The sequence below is a fragment of the Podarcis erhardii genome, assembly GCF_964252035.2.
Source record: "Podarcis erhardii genome assembly, chromosome: 1".
NCBI classification, from domain to species: Eukaryota; Metazoa; Chordata; class Lepidosauria; order Squamata; family Lacertidae; genus Podarcis; species Podarcis erhardii.
The window spans coordinates 58,660,141-58,681,854 of record NC_138497.1 but is presented as its reverse complement, the minus strand read 5'-3'; the positions used below and the strand labels follow the sequence as shown (position 1 = coordinate 58,681,854).

Sequence of the window (21,714 nt, the reverse complement as noted above, 5' to 3'; positions counted from 1 at the left end):
TAACTCATTAGCTATCAGAACATCTTTGAGCATTCCATGACTTCACAGTAGTTCAGCCAATGAATGGGGAAGTAGCTTCTCAAGACAGTTTTAAGGGCAAAACTGGATGTCAAACAGCAACCATATGCATTTTATCTATGTCTGCCCAATTCACATCTGAAGTGGCAGAGGAGAAGAGTATATTTGTTACATAAAATGGTACATTGGAGGAACAACTGGCTAATGCTCATCCCAGCTTTATCTTTCTGCATTGTGTTCCTTTACACAGTTTTGTTGCAGTCCAATTAACTTTCAAGGTTGGCTAGCAGAAAACAACTTAAAGAACTTAAAGAAACAAAGCGCAATGAGGTAGGGTAGAAATGATACCTCTTCTCTGCACTCCTTTTCATGTAATGAGTAAACCCGTATTTCACGGATTTAAGAGGCAGAAATCCAGGCATTATTTTTTAAATTGCATTTTGGTAAACAAAATGGATACAGATTTAAGCATTACTTAGACTGAATAAAGTAAGAGAAAATAAGGTAAAATAAAGGTTTTGCTTTTATAAAGTTAAAATATTGCATTGCATATCTCCCTCTTTTCTTAAAAAACACACACCCTATAATAGTAGCAAGCATCTAAATGCCTTTCCTCACATTATTTCCCATTCCAGCATGTACCTGTAGAGCTTCCAGTCTGCTCTGGAGCTGCAATCTATCTTCCAAGTCCCGGCAACGTTCTTCCAAGAAGAGAATTTGTTCTTGCAACTGATTTCTTTCCAATTCTAATTCTTCCACGACAGTCCGCAAACCTTTTTAATGTGAAACACACATTTTATTTGAACTGCCACCAATTTAAAGACATTTTAATTAACTCATAGCATGATATAATCCATTAGTTGGTTAATTAAAGCTTTGTAAATGTGCATATGAACAATAATTCTGAAGAACTACAGTGGACCCTCTAGTTACGTACAGCTCTGGATACGTAACTTTTGGGTTACGAATGTGGCAAACCCGGAAGTGTATACTTCTGGGTTTCGCCGCGCGCGCATGCGTAGAAGTGCTCTGCATGCCACACGCGTGTGTGCATAAGCCCTGCCTCTGCCTATGGACTTTTTGGGTTGCCGATGGACCCCCGAATTTAATTCATATCCGGAGGGTCCACTGTATTTTGTTTTTATACAACAACCACATGGGTTGCATCAGGTACATCTCTAGAAACAGAAGAGTGCCTCTTTCTAAGGTTGCATCTGCTATTCATTTTTTAAATTAAATTTATTTTATTAAAAACAGAAATATACTGTCTGATATTCCCCTGATATTTTAACTCAATTGACAAAACACTGCAGCTCTAATTTTACTGTCCAATATTATACATTTCATGCAGAATTCTTCTGGGAATCAATCCATTCTATTTTAAGCTTCACTAACTTAAATGACTATGCCCTCAAGCTTAACATGCAAATAGGAGCTCAGTTTAGTGAAATTCTTCCCAATGACTAAACAAGTAAAACCTGATTAATCAACTGAAGCCCAAACCATTAAGTATCTCACTGGTTTGGGTTTGTTGTTTTTTAGAAACTGGGGGGGAGCTTCTTAATATAAATGATTAGGTTTTAGTTTAATCAAGCTCTTGAAAATTGTTTTCTGAATATTTAATTTAAAAAGCAAATACTTTGTTCTGTCCTTTATTTCATTTCAAGAGGCACAGATTATTTACCCATTTCAGAATTTGTAAGGTCAGTAGTACACTGGAGAGGAATCTCCTGTGAAATTTTCCTATTTTTGATGTAACTCATAACATAACTTTAGTAGATCTTGGCAGAACAACCATACTTTCTGAAGTTTGCTTCATTATTAGCATCTAAAATGTATAGGCTGTTCAACGTAACTATCACTGAGATTCAAATAGAGCTATCTTAAGAACTGGAACAGGGGTCAGCAAACTACAGTCTGCGGGCCGGATCCAGCCCAATTGCCCTCAGGATCCAGCCCCCGGACAGTCCGTGGATCGTGTGGATTCTATTCGTTGTTGTTTTTTGTTATTTTTTTTCCTGCGCCATTTTTCCCACCCACATATCTCCTCCCTCCCTCCTTCTGGCTTCTCCCTGCCCTTCTCCCCGCCCTGCATAGAGGAGCAAGTGGGCTGGGCTGAGCTGGCTGAGCGCCATTTTGGGCAGTGCCTCTCCGGAACCAGCCGGCAGCACCATAGGTAGGCAGGGGGAGGGGCTGGGGGAGAGGGGAGAGAGAGAGAAGCCCCTTCCGCCACATGTGCGCACGCGCACACACATAGTCCGGCCCGCCACAAGGTCTGGGGGATGGTGAACTGGCCCCCTCCCAAAAAAGTTTGCTGACTTCTGAACTGGAACATGAAACAGAATTGGGAAACAAAGACTACAAGTGGACTACAAGTGTAGAAGCATTTTCACAAGAACAAAAGAACTAGAACTTAAAAAAAAAAAAAAAATCTTACCATTAAGGACAATAATCTCTATTCACAAGTGAGAGTCCAAGGTATTAAACCACGATTTGAGTTCTAGTTTTGAACCAAAACTAGACAGTTCATCCAGCACGCACATGCTTCAAAATGAAACAAAAAAGCAAGCCAAAAAAATTTTCAACTTATATACAAACACAACACAACATGGTTTGTTAGTTGAATTTGAGAAACAAAAATGGGACAAAACAGACACTGTGCATGCTTTAATAAACTGTCTAGTGGTTGTCACACCTGCATTAGGGGAAGTGTACTCTGGCCACCAACCTCCCATGTTCTCTCCTTCAGCAGAATCTGTACTATCCATGGTGACATTCAGCTCTTCATAGCAATGTTTTCCATTGAAGCCATAGTCGTCCTACATGCGGGGGGCGAGGGTGAGAAAGAAAATTGTGAAATTAACAACAAGTCAAATGTACATTGTAACATCCATGGTGAACACCACACTAAGGAGAGTTTCAATAATAGATTAAAGAAGGCAATGTTTCAATAGTACCAGTACCAAAGTCACCATATCCATTTTCAATCTCCCACTCCACATTATTAAGGGAGCACATATGCGTGGAGCACAATAGGAAGCGTCTTTCTACTGATTACACTATCAAATAAATATGCATACAAAAATGCAAACAACCTTACCTGGAGTTTCCTGCTCGACTGGGCAGTCATCCTTCCCTCCGGCTGCATTCTTCCAATCCCTTGACCTGCGGCCAGTTCCTCCTCCAACTCCTGCTGCCCTGAGACTATGGCTGGATCAGAGCAGCCAGGAAAGAACCAGTCATCCTCAATCAGTTTTGTGCCACAAGAAAGCAATCATACATCAGACAAACATACTGTACACATTCACAAAAGGGGATCAGTGATACAGACAGAGGCTTATGAAGGATTGGCAGGAATAGACACACTCCATATCATCATTCACCTTGTGATTTCCCTCTCTACACAGCACATGGGGACAATTTGAATGCTATTCTTTTTAATAGAAGCCATAGAGGATAAAAAATCTCAAAGGCAAATTCCCCACCCAAAGAAAAATAATTTGTATATGGGCAGCCACTTATATAACCAAATTAGGACTACAGGTTTTCAGTGTTCAGATATAGCTGATATGTGATAAAATGCATCACCTATGCATATATTATTCAGCTATGCTTTCACTTTATGAAAATGAAGCAAGCTTTGCTTATACATTAATATTAAAGAAAGCTCTCATTCCAGGTGATATGAGGAAGTCACAAGTCTGCATCATACACTGCAAACTGGCATCAAGCCATATCGATTAATTTGTCAATAGCACACAATAATTTCAGACAGTAATTTCAATAGCTAAAATTAATGCAATCTATTGTGAAAGATTATTTTTATTTTATTTTATTTTAAGGACATTCCCATCTGTTTTGCGTGATCAACGCAGTACATGTATGTGATAGATGTTTCATATAAAGCAGACAAAAGTCAGCATAAAGGAATGAAGGCAAAAGTTGGCTCCATACTTTATCCATTGCTAAAACAAGAACTCAGTTGCAACTAATCATCTATAGCAAATTAGTATTTTTATTAAAGATTAACACCTGAATAAATTAAACCTGAATAAATTTGGTACAAACTGTGTCCCAGTCTAGATTTCATAAACTGTACAGGAATCTGTATAAGAATAAAGCAATTTGGTCTACTTTCCATATGTTGATCATAGGATAATCAAGTCTTTTCAGATGTGCAGCATGTTTTTAGTTATATGGAGGTACACTCATCAGGGACATGGGCTGGTTGTTGTTTTCTATTTGTTGTGTAGTATGAGAAATGTCCCATGGTCCAGAATTAAATTAGGTTCTTGAAAAACTGCAACACAGCCTCTATCACAATTTGTCAATTAAAACTCCACATTTATTTTCTCAGGCATTTCAAGAAAATTTCTAGAAAATAATGGCTGGTACTAAAGGAATGCCAATAAACTTGGCTCCAAATGTTAAATATTTTCAAGTTCTAGACTTCAGGAGTAGTCAGTGAGGAGGGTCAGAGTTGTGCCCCTAGCCTCCTAACAGCACTGCCACTTACTAGGAGGCAGAGTAGCAAGGCGGCAAGGAGGTTGGTACTATGTGGTTGCACTGGCTGGAGGACAGGATTGACTCTGCTGATGCACCTGAGCATCGCTCCCCAATCACCTCAGCCCTTCTCCTCTAGGTAAGCGACAGCAACTCCACTGGCAGAAGGTTTGTGCATTAACTACGGCCTTTCCTCACCAACCACTGTTGCTAGAATCTGTCTACCTCTCTCTTGTGCACACAGGAAGTCCCATGTGTGCAAATTAACTTTAATGGCACTGTCAGGCTCATTTTTCACAATCAGGAGTTTCATTCATTCTTATGTAGTTTATGTTTGACTTGCTAGTGCTGAAATTTCTGTATTCCTTGAATATATGCTCTGCCTCCATTACTGAAGGGAATATTTAGTAAATTAACATATGTTTATCTAGGTTTCTCACAGCTCAAGATGGCTCACACAGAAGCCTAAAAAAGCAAGAATCGAAATAGCCAGGAATCTTTCACACTTGAGCTTGACTCTAAAGAAACCCAGAACTCTGCTCATGCAACAAGGTTTCCCCAACCCATTCCTCCTCAATAAAGCACCTCTGTACTCCTCCTTAAAGACACTCATTAGAGTTGGGAAATGGTGCAGGCCATAGCATGAAGTAATGGAAGCAGAAAGGCCAATCTCACACAGGTAGATGTGCTCTCTGTTTGAACTAGGCACTTTGGAGGAGTCATGGAAATTCTGTGAGTGCCTCAGAGCACCCAGGTAGCTATGGAATGGTCTGATACAACGTGTGACACAAACGTGATATAGCTTCCACTGCTGATTATAGCAGGTAGATCTATAACAGGGCTGTTTACTTTTGATGTTTGATACCAATATGCTTTCCAACTTAGACACAATGTGAACTTTCCAATACAACTATATACATTTTAGTTATGTGTCAATTAACATTAGTTAATTTCAGCACCTGCAAGTCAAAACACCAACCCACAAGGACCAATGAAAGAATCTCATTACAAATTGCTCATAACAATTTGGAAATATTTGTTACTATTAGTCAAGCTCTACAGCTTAGGGGGGGAAACCTGATTTTTTTCAGATTTTTTTTCAAGTTATGACATCAGACTTAGGGCTACAAACAGATGAAGCAGGAAATACTTTCATGGGATTGTGTTCTAATGCCTTGAGAGCAGTGACATTTGCACCTATGTAAGTCCTGTTCATGATGCTTTGCAGTGGCCCATACTAGTAACATCATTACTGTTGCATTTACTATTTGAATATTCTTTTGAAATATTTAGTGTAGTATCTATTCATATTTCTGGGCCCCCAAAAATGTTAATTAAAAACCGCTACAGGCATACTTTTTAATACTGAAAGTATGACTTATTATAAATTGTGCAATTTGTCTGGTAAATATGGAGTCAGCTATTAGTACAACAAAGAATGAAGATGATTTTGTTAATATAAATGAAGAAATAAGCATTGCAAAGGAGAAGAAAATAGAGTTTAAAATGGCATTTGTTACTTATCTTAATAAAAAGGGGGGGAAACACATGCCACCACAAACAACTGTTATACCACACTATTGAAGATTTCCCACGAAAGACTGTTAACAGAGGAAAATCAGCAACAGTACACCATAAGCTGTTGTGGCTGCAGAATCCTGCATGCACAAAACTGATGGGAAACTATGTTCTCAGTGGCTGACCAAATCGCAGTGTAGGTTAGGAGTGGAGGGGGAAGGGACACCAAGTGCTCATCGGGTTTAACCGCAAAGAGGGGGAGGGAAACAAAACAGAAACATCATGCTTAACCCAGGGGGAAAATGCAAAATTAAATACTGATCAGACACACGCAGAGATCAACATTTGACCATATTAATGCATAAGGGCTTAAACATAACAAAATATTTGAGCCCCCAAGCTCCCTTAATTTGGTATTGCATTTGTATAAGTTTGGGGCTCTCGGGTCCAAATAATAGGCACGAAAGGAAAAATACACAACTAATAGCTAATTTAACTAATGCCCAAGGTAAGGCATTCAGAAGTACGACAATCATGAGTCTTTGTACAGTGTTCCTATGAATGCTAAGATTTGCCCTTGCATAGATTGCTCCTGTTAGTTTAATATTGAAGACATTTCATAGGAATGGCGATGTTACTTGTTGCTCAAAGTGACAAGTGTCACTTTGATTAGGTCCTTTTACATCATTTATACATCTGTCTAGTTAACAGAAACATGTGATAAGAAACTCTAGGACTTGTGAATTTTGTTGGGCAACTCTCTGCTCCATTATCAAGAGTTGTCCAGTGCCCATAGATAAAGAATTATGTGCAATTGTGGAAATTCAAAGGATATTCCCCCTTTATAGTTCTAAAACCAGATTAAATCCTACAGCCTGATCATGAGACTAGATGACAGTAGTCCTGTTGCAGTGCTCCTTTTCCAGAATCTGCAAAGTACACACAATGGACTTATTCAGAGCAAAGCTGTCATAAAGAGATTGCCAAAAGAACCCTTTATAGTTGGATCCAAAGATTGAAGTTATTCTGAACTTCCTGCACTCTTGCAAGAATTTAGTCTAATTTCACTACTTTTTGATGGAACTGCAAGCAGACTGAATAACTTTGCCCCATTTACAACATTTCAGACATTTTATTTATTTGTATTTATTTTATGGCTTATTTATATACCACCTTTTACCCAAAGCCCCACAAATCAGTGAACAGAATAGTAATAATAAAAAGTAAAATTAAAATAAAATAAAAATAAAAATTTAGCTGCAGTAGTAGGCAATTCTGGAGCTAAATCTATAACTCTTAGGATCAGGCTAGTTCAATAAACTGGACAACAACAGAAGTAGTCAGATACTACTAAATGTCCAGCTGTAAAATTCTCACTGCAACAGTGATCCATAGAAGACAGATATAAATTTTGGGTGACACTGTCAATTTGCTTTCAATATTTTCCAACCTAACAAAATGACCTAATGTCAAATCAAGATCACCTTCTCTCTCCTCTTCAATCTGTGACATTCTTAGAGCCATAGCAGATTTCTCCTCTCTGATTTGATTGTGTGCATCTTCAGACTCAGTTACAATTTCTTGCCATTCCAAAAGCTGACTCTGCAGCTCATCCACACTATCAGATTCACTAGCCTGCAGCAAGTGAAGACAGGATATGGAAATAATACAACCAATTCAAGAAATATGAAGAGCTGAATAACCTGACCATCAGAAACTCCATATAAATCAAGTTTTCTTTCACACAAACCTAACAGATCAACAAAATACAATTCTATGGTTCTGTGAGTGTAAGTAAATATAAACTTTAGGGGGGAAATAAAAACTGAAATTTTAATATTGCATTGGGAAGGTGGGCTCCATGCCCTTTGATGGGGGCCTATTTTTGTTCAGTGGGAGCAATAGCATAGGGGTGGGAGAATGAAGGCTAATTGAGACCATCCTTGGAATCAGGCCTGACCAGCACAGAAAAGTGGAAAGACTGGCCCATTCACAGGCTATAAAATAGGTTGAAATAAAAAACAGCAACAGGCTTTCTTTTGATGCAATAGGCAAACAAACCAATATGGTTAACATAACAATACAGAAACCTATGCTAACGATTCACCAGATTTTTGGTACACCATTTTTTAACAGTTTTCCAGTTCTCTACATTACTGTACTTCACTATTTCTACTAATAGCAATTCAACTAAATTCAGTACACCCCAACAGTAGCAGACCTGCGAAGCTGCCCTCTTCGTAACTTGTTCAAGGTCTGCTTGCAATTTTTGCTGCTGTTGTTCGTAGACTTCCAGCTTATTCAGCAATTCTTCTGTAAAGACAATTATTATTAAAGACATTTATTTACCGGGAAAAATATTTCGATGAAAAAAATTATATTCAAGCTACAATCACAGAAATACTTAGTGTAAGAATGATTTCTACAGACAAAGCAGTGTAGTATTGAAAAATATGTCCAAATAATTTCTCTGTATCCTAGTAAATAATCTCAGTGCGGTCAGTGGTTGCTTTCCCTGATCCAGTGGGCCCCAGCTGGACTGCCAATCTTTTGCTGAGTAATCACAGACTGTTTTTTAACCTCCGAGCCTCCACTGCATGTGTGGCTGGCTATCTTGCTGAAGTTTCTCTGGATCAGGACCTCTCAGGTGTCTTTACATTTTTTAAAAAAGAAAATGAATAGACTGCAATTATAAATCAATATTTACTTGGATGAAAGTCTCACTTAAATAAGTGATGTTTACATGCATGAAAACATGGTTTTGATCACACAACATATAAATACCAAAGAAGAAGTAAAATTGAGCCAGGAAGCCCAACTGGTTACATCTCACACAATAAACCTGCATACCAGGCTGACAATGGTTCAAAATCCAGTTCCATATATCTTGTGGATCTTTATTTGCTTACTTGTAATGTGAATTATTGTTTGCAATTTAGTAAGTGGAGGGGGGACTGAAGCTCTAAACACTATATTCAGACATTATCTTAAGAGACACCTGTTCAACATTATCAGAAAGACAGAAATTTTGTCACTTCTTACCATTCTGAGCTTTAAGTTCAGAAAAAGCTTGTAGTGCAGACTGCAGCTCTTCCTTTTCCTGTTCCAATTCTGAAATCCGGTCATGCAAGGCAGTTACACTCTTATTTGTTGATGTAACCTATCCCAAAAAATGTTGGTTTCTTTGTTAATTTTTTCCCAATACATAGGTATGTTTAAACAAAACCTTAAATTGAACCTCAGACTCTTCTAATAACATCTCTGCCACATCTGTATCAATCCAAAGTATCAATTTTTCTACAAACACAGTGATAAAATTAGTTTGTAGCCAAATGACCCAATAATGCACTAACTGTTCAACTAATAACCTATTTTTGTATACTTAAGGAGAAATGTATTTATTTTTCTCGACACTCTGGCACATTTGTTTTGAAGTTTTACATACATTATTACGCTCATCTTCAAGCTTTGTAATTCTGGATTTGTATAAAGCTTTCATCTTGAGGAACTTAGCTTCAGATTTGCTGGCCTCTTCTGATTTTAGTTTCACTTGAGCTTAAACAAACAAAAACCTCAGTTACCATTCAAAGTTATTGCAAAACTATCACTATAAAAATGTGGTACTGGTTTAGCAAGGATTATATAGGTTTAGCAAGGATTATTTAAGTATCAACAATACGAGTTTTAAAAAAGAAATTAATAAACCATATTCAAATGTGACATTTCAGAATTACTAAGAGTTGCTTTACAATGACCAGGTTTGCACAGCCCAGTAAGATGAACTATGGCTTTGCAAAACAGCATGAACATGTGGGTTTGTTCCTGGCTACAGCTCATGATTAGTAAGTAGAGAGTTTAACGATGAGCCCCAGTTCAGATGACACACTAAGCCAAACCTTGTCTTACCACAGCACAGCGCAGAAGTAAAAAGCACCAAGGAGGAGCAAAGTGGCTGTGAGCTCCCATCCAGGAAACATATTTCTGCTGTCTTGCTAGGCAGTAGTTTGACTTAGAATGTTGTACATATCACTGTGATAGATTAGATACATTGCAGTACAAAGAAGCAAGCCTCAGGGCTGCATTCTTCCCCCATCCACTGGTCTATGAAAGAGGCTACACAGGGTGAGTGTGCAATCAGAAGACTTAGTATGAATTCAATGCATTGAGCAAGTCATTGTAAGAGCTATTGTAGTTTACCTTCTAGGTTCGCCAATGTTTGTTTCATTGCAACATCTAAATTACTTTTGTCACCGGAACTTAATTGTTCCAATTGCTTCTGAAGCTGCATCAGGGTTTGGTCTTTCTCCTGCAGCTCTGTTTCATGCTTCTCTCGGATCTCCTGCATGTCAGCATCATATTTCTCTCTGACTTTTCGCAGTTCAGTCTCATGTTTCTCCATCATGTCTCTTAGCTGGGCTCGCATTATATGCTTTTCAGCATCTAGCTTGGACTGGAGGTTGTTTTTCTCTAACTGAAGGTGATTCAGGTATTCATTAATTTCCTGGATTAAAAAACAATAATATTTTAAACAGAAACACAATACACTTTTTATAATTTGGGAAATGCATTTACTGTGCATACATACACACTTTTGTGTGTATCTCAAATATGTCTAATACTACATATGCCATAAAAGTACCCAGATCCTATTTTCTGAAGTAGGAGCAGCATTTAGAGATGCCACCACACTTCATTTTAGCAGGCATTCAGACCCTAATTCCAGCTGCTGACTGATGTGGAATCCTTTCTTGAATGGAAGGCCCTGGTCCCTCTGCAGCATGTTCCAGTCCACAAATAACTAGAAACTCCCAGTGCAGGAAGCCCCACGTCCACAGGCCCCATGCTTCTAATTTGGAGAGGAGATACCACCTTCCATTCACTTTATCAGAGGCCTGAGATAATGCACAAACTCTGCAAATGCCTGGAATGGATTGTGGATTTCACTACAGATTGTACAACCTGCCCTGAAGTTTCCTTGAAGAGAGGATCAGATTGAATCTGCTGTCTGCAAAAATGTTCTGGAAGAAACAGCAAGCAACTCACATGAGACTAAGCTGCTCTTCCAAGCATTATATCAGATATATAATTACTTGACTATTTGCTTAGGGGTTTTTTCTTTTATTTTTAGAATTATCTCAACACTCAAGCAGGAACCATATCCAATGTGAAATAATGAAAACGTATAACCACTGCATTTTTCTTTGGCAAAGGTGATTTTTAAATTATGTGTTGTCTCTTCCTTATGATTTTTTTTCTTGTTTATAACATTTATTTATTTATTTATTTTCAACTTCTATGTTGTTTATTACCCAACAGGTATCCCAAGTATAATCAATACTACTACTACTACTGCTGCTGCTGCTGCTGCTACTACTACTGCTACTACTACAGATACCCATGAATATAGTCAAATGCATGCAAATACTATATTTTCTATTAGCCTAAATAAGGTTGGCAACCAAATTGCTTGTAACTTTTCAATCCTTGTCCCCTGTTCCTTACTTTTAGCTGCTGGTCTTTTCCATCCAGTTCTTTTTGCAACATGAATATCACCTGTGTCCTTCCTTGCATAACCTCTTCTTTTTCATGTAGCTTCTGTTTCAAGGCTTTCAGTAGCTGTCGCGGATGAAAGGATTTTATTTTATGGAATGGAAGAAAAGAGAGTTTCTCAAGAAATGTCTACTGGCATCCCTGCCAACTCTATCCACTTAATAAAACTAAATTTCACTTTTGTAGGATGTATGAAGTTATAGGAGTCATCTATTTCAGAAGTATTAACTATAAATACCAACATTTATTGAGGGTATGAAAGGCGGAGAAACTCAATCCCTAAAACTATGAAAAGGTATCTCTACATTTCCCACCAAGTCCTCTACATTTCTCCCTACACCACTATCAAATTTGTTTCCTTTGCTACAACTCTGTTTATAGGACAACAAGTAACAACAGTGGCGTTTCAAACAAACTAAACAAGTTATTGGTACCTACAGTGAGGGCTTAGTGACTGCAGAAGAAATATCAGAGAATGTCCCAAGACAGAGCCCATAACTCAAAACTGAAGGCTGGTTAGAAAGGACGGGAAAAGAAAACAGAAGGTGAAAGGAGGAATATTGGACTGGTTCTGTTTGCCTAAATAAGAGAAATAGGGTGTGTTCTTGTGCTCTGCTCTCTGGAGAGAGAAATGACTCCATAGCTGTTGATTTAACTGAGAGGTTATGCACATTCATGAGTGTACTGACTATAGGTACAAAACGACACATAAATTATAGGCTGTTGATGAAAGTACCCTTTCACCTACCTGTTCTAGATCAGCACTAGCATCTGATTTGGCAGCCAGCTTAAAGAGTTCCTGCTCATGTTTCTGGGCCACTCCCATGAGCTCTTTTTCCTTTTCCAAGATCATATTCTGAAACACGTGGATCTTAAAAGCAGAACAAAAAAGTTTGTATAAAACTGATCTACAGTGGTACCTTGGTTCCTGAACTCTATCCGTTCTGGAAGTCCGTTGGACTTCCAAAACGTTCGCAAACCAAGGTGCGGCTTCTGATTGGCTGATGGGCCCAGGAAACAATGCTGGCAGCTGAAATGGACATTCAGCTTCCTAAATATGTTTGCAAACCAGAACACTCACTCCTGGGTTTGCGGCGTTCAGGAGCCAAGCCGTTCAGGAACCAAGGTACCACTATATACCTAACAACATCATTAAAGCTTGAATTTTCAACTTTATCATTAAGTGACTACTAATATTCCCCTAAAATTTGAACAATTTTGGATTAAAACAAGTTAGCTCAGGAAACTCCTTGAAGTCCTACCATGAAGAATGACATATAGATTATTTGTGCTGTAGGAACTGAGAAACAACGGCACAAATATTGTGCAAAAAACCATCACTCTGTGTCTAAAAAGGGGCTTTTCAGAATCCCACATTAGTATCATTTAAAATACTTCAAAAATATTCTTGATTGGTTCACTAACCAAGTTTCTTCAGGGCTCCTTCAGCTTTTCCTTTTCTTTTTCATTAAGAAACTTTAGAATACAAAACAATAAATAGCGAACAGCTCAACAACAAAATGACATCACTTTTTTAAAGTTACAAATTCAACCGAAGATCCTTTCTCATTTTCCGGCACAAAGAACTTAAGAAATTATAGTGCTAATGATACCAGTACCGGTCTATATGTCCACACCAATCTTCAGAATGTGAATTAGTGACTTTGCCCACTATTGATCTTTCCAAATTTAAATGAATTTTTAAGGGGCAGTTTATTTTTCACAGTTTGAAAAATTAATTCATTCCACATAGCAAAATATTATTCTGGATTCATTATACTTTTGAACCTTCATATCGCACAGGTAAAGCTTCTCGGATACAGCTGCCTTCCAAACATTACTACAGCATCAGGGTATCTCCAGCCAGCACACCTAATTAGGCCCAGCAGGGTTCCTACTTTGGCCCCCAAAGCCATTTTCACCAACCAATTCCAACCTGCACTACATTTGACAGCATTGTGTCAGCAGGTGTGAGGAGGCAAAGAAGCGGCCACCAGGGAACAATCAGGAACTTGAAGTGTGCTCCTGATTCTTCCTTGACAAGCAGGCCTCCCCTCAGTACAGATCAGCTGATTGGTGCTGACAGGGAGTCCCACAGGGATCAACTTTTCTAAGAAGTTCCCCATCAGTAATTCACTAGTGCAGCCTTTGCAGTCCTCAGCACCGATAAGCTTATGGACACCTAAAACCCCTCTGAAGTCTGTTTACAATTGTTTACAACACGGCTACCTATCTGTAACTACAATTGTTTTGTATTTCTCAAGTGACTGACAGGTGGGCAACCCAAGCCACCTGACAAAAATAGGCCCGTAGGGAGTGAGAGGAGGAAGGATCTGGTGGATCCAGTTTCCACACCCTTGGCTGACTGTATCAACAATCCATGGACAATGCTATAGAAGTTTTCTAATTTTGTGTAATTACAGTTCTAGCCACAACCAACACAAAGCATGCAAGCTTTTTTTGTGTCACATGTGTTTTGTCTGCTTCAAACACAGAAAGCAGTATATGAAAATTTTGCAATACTTTGCCCTATAATCAGGAGCCAAATCCCAAACATCAAAGAATTACCGTATTTTTTGCACCATAACACTCACTTTTTTCCTCCTAGAAAGTAAGGGGAAATGTCTGTGTGTGTGTGTGAGGGAGCGAATGCCTGCGGGTGGCGGGGGGGATCTGCTGTAGTCGTGAGCAGAAGATCCATGGTTCCCCTTCCTTCCCTCCTCCGTGGTTACAAAGCATGGATCCACATGGGTCCTCAGGATGTTTGCATTGGGCTACTCCAAACTCACTGTCAGATCACATGTCTGTGGCCACAGCATGAACCACAAAAATCATATATCCACTATTTCGTTTAGAATATTTTTTTCTTGTTTTCCTCCTCTAAAAACTACGTGCGTGTTATGGTCTGGTGCGTGTTATAGAGCGAAAAATACGGTAATTGTTTTTGCCAAAGGCAAGCTTACATTTTGTGTATACATTGCTTCTCTTTCCTGGAAATGCTCCCTCTCTTTAATCTGAATGCTTTTAAGGTTTTCGTTTTCTTCCAGGAGGCAGCTGCATCTTTGTTCATGGTCTTCAACTTTCTTGATAAGGTTCTGAACGAGAAGTTGCATACTCTGCAATGAAGCCTCCTTTGTGGATAGTTGGTTCTTTGAAGTTCACAATAAAAGAGAGTTAGAAGACTAGGATGAGAATCATCCAGATCAGATTAACAGCATGGACAAACAAGTATTTTTAAGTAGCAGCAGTTACTTTATACTTGTAGCAATTGGATGCTTATACTTTCATGAATAATGCTCAGCATACTGAGAAGTTGCCGCATCATCAGAGGAACACCCTAGGTAATGGGAAAGATGGCACTTTTTATATAGGTTCACAGCTTAACTATACCTTTAATTCACTGTTTTGGATTAGTACTTCTTTGGCATCAATTGATCCACAGGCTACCTGTAAATCAATTATGAAGGCTTCTTTTTCCATTAATTTTTTTTGCTTCTCAGCAAGCATAGCATCCATTTCAGCACCACGCTGGTGTGCAGCATCCAACTCATCAATCTAGAAACAATCAGAAATGTTGTTGCTGGTCACACTTGATATCTACCCACTAAAATCAGCTTCATTTATCTTCTTTGTTTTCCATTACTTTCTCTCCTCTAAGTATCATTCCCTGTTTTCAGCTTTCCTCACCCACAAAATACTCAATAGCTAGGTTGTTTCTTTCATTTCTGTGTGGTACTGGAATGTTACTAACAAGGATTTCTGCTACTGATATTACTTCAAAAACACCAACATCATAAATACTGATTCCACAGCTGGTAAAATTGTGGGTTGAATGGGCAGAGAATGATAGAATCATAAGAGTTGAAAGGGACGCTGAGGATCATCTGGTCCAACCCCTTGCTCTCAACTGGAAGCCTGATATGGATGACTTCTGAAAAGTCCACTCCTTCTCTGGAATTTAAATATTGTCAACATCAGGAATTCTTAATATTTTAGAGCCAATAAACGTACTACAAGCCAGTTTGAATGAATATGGGCTAGCTTCACAAAACTGCCCTGTGATCCTCAAATGAACACTAGTACTGTATAGAAATCTAATTTAAAAAATAAAAATAGCTGCTCAGTTTTTAGAAATAATGCAAACAACACCCTAGATAAACAAAATCATTACAACCTTGAACAAACCACTACCTTTTTCTGTAGCTCTTCATTTTTTTGGGCATTCTTTGTTTCTAGTTCCTCAACTTTCTTTTTAAGTACCAAGATTTTTCCACGATTTGCAGCCTCAAATAAAAGAAAAGGAGAATTATTTGGGCTATTATAAAAAACAGGGGTACTACAGAGGACTATTTTTCCCCATTATACATAATACATACAGACTTATTAGGGAATAACTCTAGGCATGTCTATTCAGAAGTAAGTCTTACTGAATTCAGTGGGACTTACTCCTGGGAAAATGGGGTTAGGATTGTAGCCTTAGTCTAACTGAACACAATGGGACTAACTTTTGAGTGAGCATGGATAGGATTGCACAGTTAAAACTTGGATCATAACCAGTAACATGTACACACAGCTAGAGCTTTGCTTGCTGTTTTCATCACAAACTTTCCACTGCTGCAAAGATGTCACTGATTATCTTAAGAAGCAACTTGCAATAACCACTTCAACAAAAGCAATAAATCAAGCACCAGACAGATGCATGGGATCATTCACTTACCCAAATCTGCATATGCACACATTGTGTATGTGTATGTCCAGATTTATAAAAACAGAAAATGAGAGATCAAACCAAGACATTACCAATGCCTATTTGATTTTTTTTAAGGATAGAACTCACTCTCTTTTGCTCAGAATTTCCTTCTTGCGTTTCGTCTCCCAATAATTGATTTTTGAGTTCCTCTAATTGTGCTGTTAAGGATGTTACTTTGGCTTTGTTCTGCAGCTTTAATTTGGAAACCTTGGCTTCAGAAGCTTCTTTTTGTGCCTGAAGATTATTAACAATTTTTTTTTTAGACAAAATGCAATCTGCCCAAACAAATAACTTACAAGCATTAGAGAGAGATCTACATATATGAAAATAACAAAATACAAAGCCAATTTTTCCACTGAAAGAACAGCAGAACCAGGTGGCTTTAGGCCTTAAGTAGAGTTATACATTACAGTTACCATTAGCAATTTGGAATGGATAATCTTAACCCTGGGTTTATTAACAGCATCTGTCCAGACTTTGAATACATGTGCATTTTGAGTGACAAACCAGTCTGGCAAGCTATCAAAACTTAAACTAGATGGAAACTGTACCTGCTAATTAACATCACTGTTGAGACACCATTTTGAAATGCAACTTTTAGCTAATATTTAGAGCAACTTGCTCGTGAGACAACTGAGTTCATTTTCATTTCTATATAATAAACAAACTTTATGTATATACACAATACCTTTAATTGCTGCTCTTTAAGGCATAACTCATTATCCTTGTCCCTGATAAGTTCTTTGAGTTGTGCTACCAGCTGTTCATTTTGGACCAGTTGTTCTGTCAAATCAGTCACAGACATGCTTGCTGCTTGAAATGGGCCATGAGCCTAGAGATAGAGGAGTTAAGTTTGCAACAACAAAATGATGCAGGCAAGACAATTTCAATACATTATTGGAATGTAATATTTCCCATATTTCAGTATAAGAAGAGAGATACAGAATAACTCTTAAATAATTTAAAGCTAATTGCCATACCTGCTATTTATTGAAGGAGACCACTTGCAGCACACACTGAAATTCCTTGCAGCAAGAACTGCACCATTCACTTCAATGGAGAAAGAATGCCTTTGTGGAGGCAGAGCTTCCCTTCCACAGAAGCAAAAGCCAATGAAACAGTTTTTAGAATTGTTCACTATTCTTCTACCCAGACCAGGAATGGGGAACCTCCAACCAGTGGGGTGAATGTAACCCTCTAGACCTCTCTATAAGGCCCTTGGAGCTATCCCCAGACCTTAATGCTTTTGATCCTGTTCCATGCATTCCTTGAGTGCCTTGGGCTGTCTGGAATGTGTAACTGAAATGTGATGGTGCCTTTTGCTTGCCTGGATGGAGATAAAATTAGGATTAAAAAACCCTGGCTTTAGTGTGGCTGGAATGTAGCCCATAGTACAAAAGTAAGAGCGACATCTATTCAACATCTTGGTACTAACACTTAAGGCCCTATACATCCCAAGACCAACTTACTTCAGAGTCTCAGAGACTTCTTTATTGGTTACGTATGCAGTTGATCACTACATTCTGCACTACAGTTTCTCTTTAAGTTCCAAAAGTAGTTGATGCCCACCCTAGAGCAACTTGGCACAGGGCTGTCCATGTGGCTGCCCCTGTTCAGACGACCAGCATTCCTGCCAAGACACTGCAGGCATCCACTATCTATACTTTCTGGAAACAACTGAATACTTTATTTTTTTACAAGCTTTTACAGCTGGATGAAAAGGTCTCTACCAAAGAAGTTCATGTTATACTGTTTTAAAATCTATCAAGGGGGTTTTCCATATTGTTTTCTAAATTATTTTTAACTGTTTTATTCTATGTTTGTAAATGGCCCTGATGCACATGTAGAAAGGTATTCAGGAATGAATGAATGAATGTTGCTCCACCCATCCCCCCCCCAAAAAAAACATGCAACTCTGGACTCTTGAACTGAAAAAGTTTCCCCACCCATGACCTAGATTCAACTTGCAATCATATGCATACATACTTGGAAGTAAGCTCATTAACTCCATGGAGCTCATCTCTAAGCAGACATGTAAAGGATTGCACTGTCAATGTATTAAAACAGAAGTCTTGATATTTTGTACAATTTATCTTGAGGCAATTTGAGTCTTGAAAACAAAGAATGTGCTGGGTTGCCCTTACTTTGTTTTATTAAAGCTGAAAGCACAGCATTCAGCTGTTTGAACCCAGTCCCTACACCCAAACAGCCAGTCAACTGGATTTCAGCTTCCTTTAAAGAAAAACCAAACATGAATGGAAGCCTGCCCCCTCCACGTCTAACCCTGCCTCTGCTTGCAAAGAGTGAGTTTTTAAAAACTAAAATATGCAAACAAAAGTTGCCCAATGCAGCTTCAATGCTGAATACTAAATAAATATTTGATATTTGATACTTAAGAATCTACAATAACCAGTACAAAGCTTCCTTGTAAAGGTGTTTAGAATAAACGTATAATCAAGTACAGTGTATAAAATTCAAAGTTAAGTCGATTTTTTTCCAAAGTACTTACTCCAGATTTAGTAGCTGAAATATCACCGCTGCCCCATTTCAGCATAGTTTTAAAATAGCTATAGAAAAGCAAAGAGAAATTAGTTTACATCAGTAATTTCATTGCCAACTATTATCTTCAGCTAACCTCACCCCAACTGATCACTGAGCTATACAGGAAAGGACCCTCCTGGTGATACCATCTTATCAGAAAATTTGTTACATACAACATAGGAATCAGGCCTTTAGGCTGGAGGCAGCTTCTTATTGGAACTTCCACCTTTCTTTTTGGCAGTTATTGAGGACTTCATTTTCAACAAGACTTTTAAGTGGGTACATTGATCCCATTCTGTACCTGCTGTTCCCCCTGCAATCCCATATCTGCAGCTGCTTTTCTGTCACGTGGGTTTCTAGACACATGTTTCCTGAGTTGCAAGGGAAAGTAACCCAGGTTGCTGTTAAAAATAGGCTGGAGCAGGAAGAATAAAGTGTCTGCCTTCTGCCCTCAGTGTGGGCTACTATTATTCACTATTATTTGTTCACTGCTTTTTATTTGCCTGACTTTGAAGGAAACAGCTCCACCTATCCTAAAATGCTAGCAATCTTCACATTATCAAAACACTCACACACTCTCTCTCTTTCTCTCCTCAACTATATACAGACATGCATAATTAGAGTGATCAGGGTGCAGCATATTCAAAGTCAGGAGAAACTAGTTCTGCTAGTTTCCAGCAGAAGTTGACTGTTGATTGGATTCAGAGAAAAACTTGCAGGAAGGAACTGATTTCCCCCCTCTAGAAGCACCCCTCAACCTCTGTTAGGGGTCAGAGGACATAAGGTGGGCTATGGTGTGAAGGGTTGTGCAGGCTGCTGGGAAAAGAGGGGGTGCATATAACTACTGACTGACAAGCGCTTACACCATCAGAGCAGTTTAAGATCGTCACAAAACTTGTAAGGTGCTTTAAAAGTTTTAAAAGGACAGCCCCACATGACGCATAGCAGAATAGCCAAAAAGGCAGTGGAAATCAGCACCTGATTTGGAAATAAATATGTGTGTTGTCTAAGAAGGCAAAGAGAAGCCTCATACAGAAGAAAAAAACTGCACTGACTCCTGTTTATACATGTCTGTACACACCCTTATGCCTAGACTCTTGATACAATTACATGGAATTAAGTCCCATTGATTTCAGTGGGGCTTGATTCCTCACAATGGCCATAATCCAAGGCCTATTAAACTTGTATATAGGCTTAGATGAGTACAGCAGGATTTTAAGCTTTCTGTTGTAAACAGCAGCTCTCCTATCTTTCATGGAATGCTGCTTCTAACAGTTTTGGAAACAGATTTTGATTCAGTACCAGGAAGCTGCTATTTAAAAGGGGAAAGTTTAACACATCATAGCAGGCATAGATATTATTACATCTAACTTTGGATCAGAGCCCATTACTTCTGCAGCTAAAACTCTCTAGTCAATCACTTGAGTTTTAGTAATTGCATTAGGAATCTTAATAATGAAAGTTACTGTTCAGGACTCACAAATGTCACTAAACAAGTTTAATAGCACACCAAGAAGCTCCCTACTCACTCAGTGTAAGTAGAGTTATTTTAGCAAAACAAGTTTTACTTTTGACCAACCATCAATGGTGTTTTAGCATGATAAAAACACCCAAAGGCTTGGGATAGGCAACTGCTTCTTTAAAAGCAATACTGGAATTACTAATACTCGATATCACAATTGTACCGTAAAGGCTTTTATTTTAAAAAGTGTATGTGCTGTGCTAACCTATGGAAAAAGTTTATTTGGGCCCCAGGTTTCATGAGTGGTTGAAGCAGCTTCAAGTGCATACACTGTTTTGAACCACTGGTGAAGCTAAGGTAAGAGAAAATAACCTTCTTCGACAGTAGCAACATTAAAATTAATTTATTTACACACAAAAAGTTCTCTAAGCAGCTCCCACAATAAGAATAAATCTAAAAAAGCAACAAAATGAAAATTCAGTAAGATATAACACAGCAGCAAAACACCTAATAAGTGCAAAAACAAATAAAAGAGAAAGGGGAGAAGATTATAAAACAAATAAACAGAACTGGACAGGAGTATGTCTGGCACTGGACAGACATTAAAGACAATGCGAGGCTCAGCTCTATTTGGAAGACATTCCACAACCATGGAACTTCCACTGAAAAGGCCTGCTCATTCATACCCACCTCCTAAACTTCACTTGGCAGGGGAGGATAAAAGGCATACCTCTGAACTGCTGGGAGTCACGGGTGGGAAGAGTGCTGCTGCACACAGGTCCTGCTTTGGGGCTACTCAAATGCATAGCTGACCACTGTGAGGACAGGATGCTGGACCAGATGGTCCATCTGCCTAATCCAGCAGGATTGTTCATGTCCTTAAGGGCCTCAGATGAAGAGGTAAGTAGCTACATGTGGGAAGAAGTTTCCAAGCTATGGAAGGTCTTACAGATCAAAAGCAGCACTTTGAATTGGGCCCAGAAATGGACTGGGAGCCAGTGAAGATAACAGAGAGTACTGGCATAATATTTGTGCAATACTCAGTTCTATTATCTATCTTGCATCTATATTCTGTACCAACTGAAATATCCAGAGTTTTTAAATGCAGCCCCACAAACAATGCACTGCAATGATCAGAATGACAGGTTACCAGAAATAGATCACTGAAGGAAGGCTGTAAGTAGGGTCATAGCTGGCATAGCAACCTAAACTTGTAGAAGATGCTCCATGGCACAAAGAGCATTTGCCATTTTTATGTGTACATGCACCTATCCAAAAGTGCTGTCCATATAGGAAATTTGAAGCAACCCAAAGCATTTTTCTTTGTCCTAAAAAGAGCACAGAATAATGAAATAATATATGCTTTAAAAGG

The 21,714-nt window shown here is 38.6% G+C and overlaps 1 protein-coding gene across 2 annotated transcripts in view; it reads right to left on the bottom strand.

The window, feature by feature from the left end:
- Positions 1-21,714, bottom strand: part of LOC309353109 (uncharacterized protein) — a 42,956-nt gene that overhangs the window by 19,607 nt on the left and 1,635 nt on the right. For both annotated transcript variants that reach the window (XM_081882176.1, XM_081882175.1), the window contains exons 2-17: positions 18,849-18,906; positions 17,028-17,171; positions 16,427-16,573; positions 15,781-15,873; positions 14,980-15,144; positions 14,553-14,738; positions 12,338-12,460; positions 11,542-11,655; positions 10,237-10,540; positions 9,485-9,594; positions 9,082-9,199; positions 8,261-8,352; positions 7,524-7,674; positions 3,119-3,273; positions 2,714-2,837; positions 661-791 (exon numbers count right to left, since the gene is read on the bottom strand). In XM_081882176.1, the coding sequence (XP_081738302.1) occupies positions 661-791; positions 2,714-2,837; positions 3,119-3,273; positions 7,524-7,674; positions 8,261-8,352; positions 9,082-9,199; positions 9,485-9,594; positions 10,237-10,540; positions 11,542-11,655; positions 12,338-12,460; positions 14,553-14,738; positions 14,980-15,144; positions 15,781-15,873; positions 16,427-16,573; positions 17,028-17,171; positions 18,849-18,893 (2,202 nt within the window). In that variant the 5' untranslated portion in view covers positions 18,894-18,906. The remainder of the gene's footprint in view (positions 1-660; positions 792-2,713; positions 2,838-3,118; positions 3,274-7,523; positions 7,675-8,260; positions 8,353-9,081; positions 9,200-9,484; positions 9,595-10,236; positions 10,541-11,541; positions 11,656-12,337; positions 12,461-14,552; positions 14,739-14,979; positions 15,145-15,780; positions 15,874-16,426; positions 16,574-17,027; positions 17,172-18,848; positions 18,907-21,714) is intronic.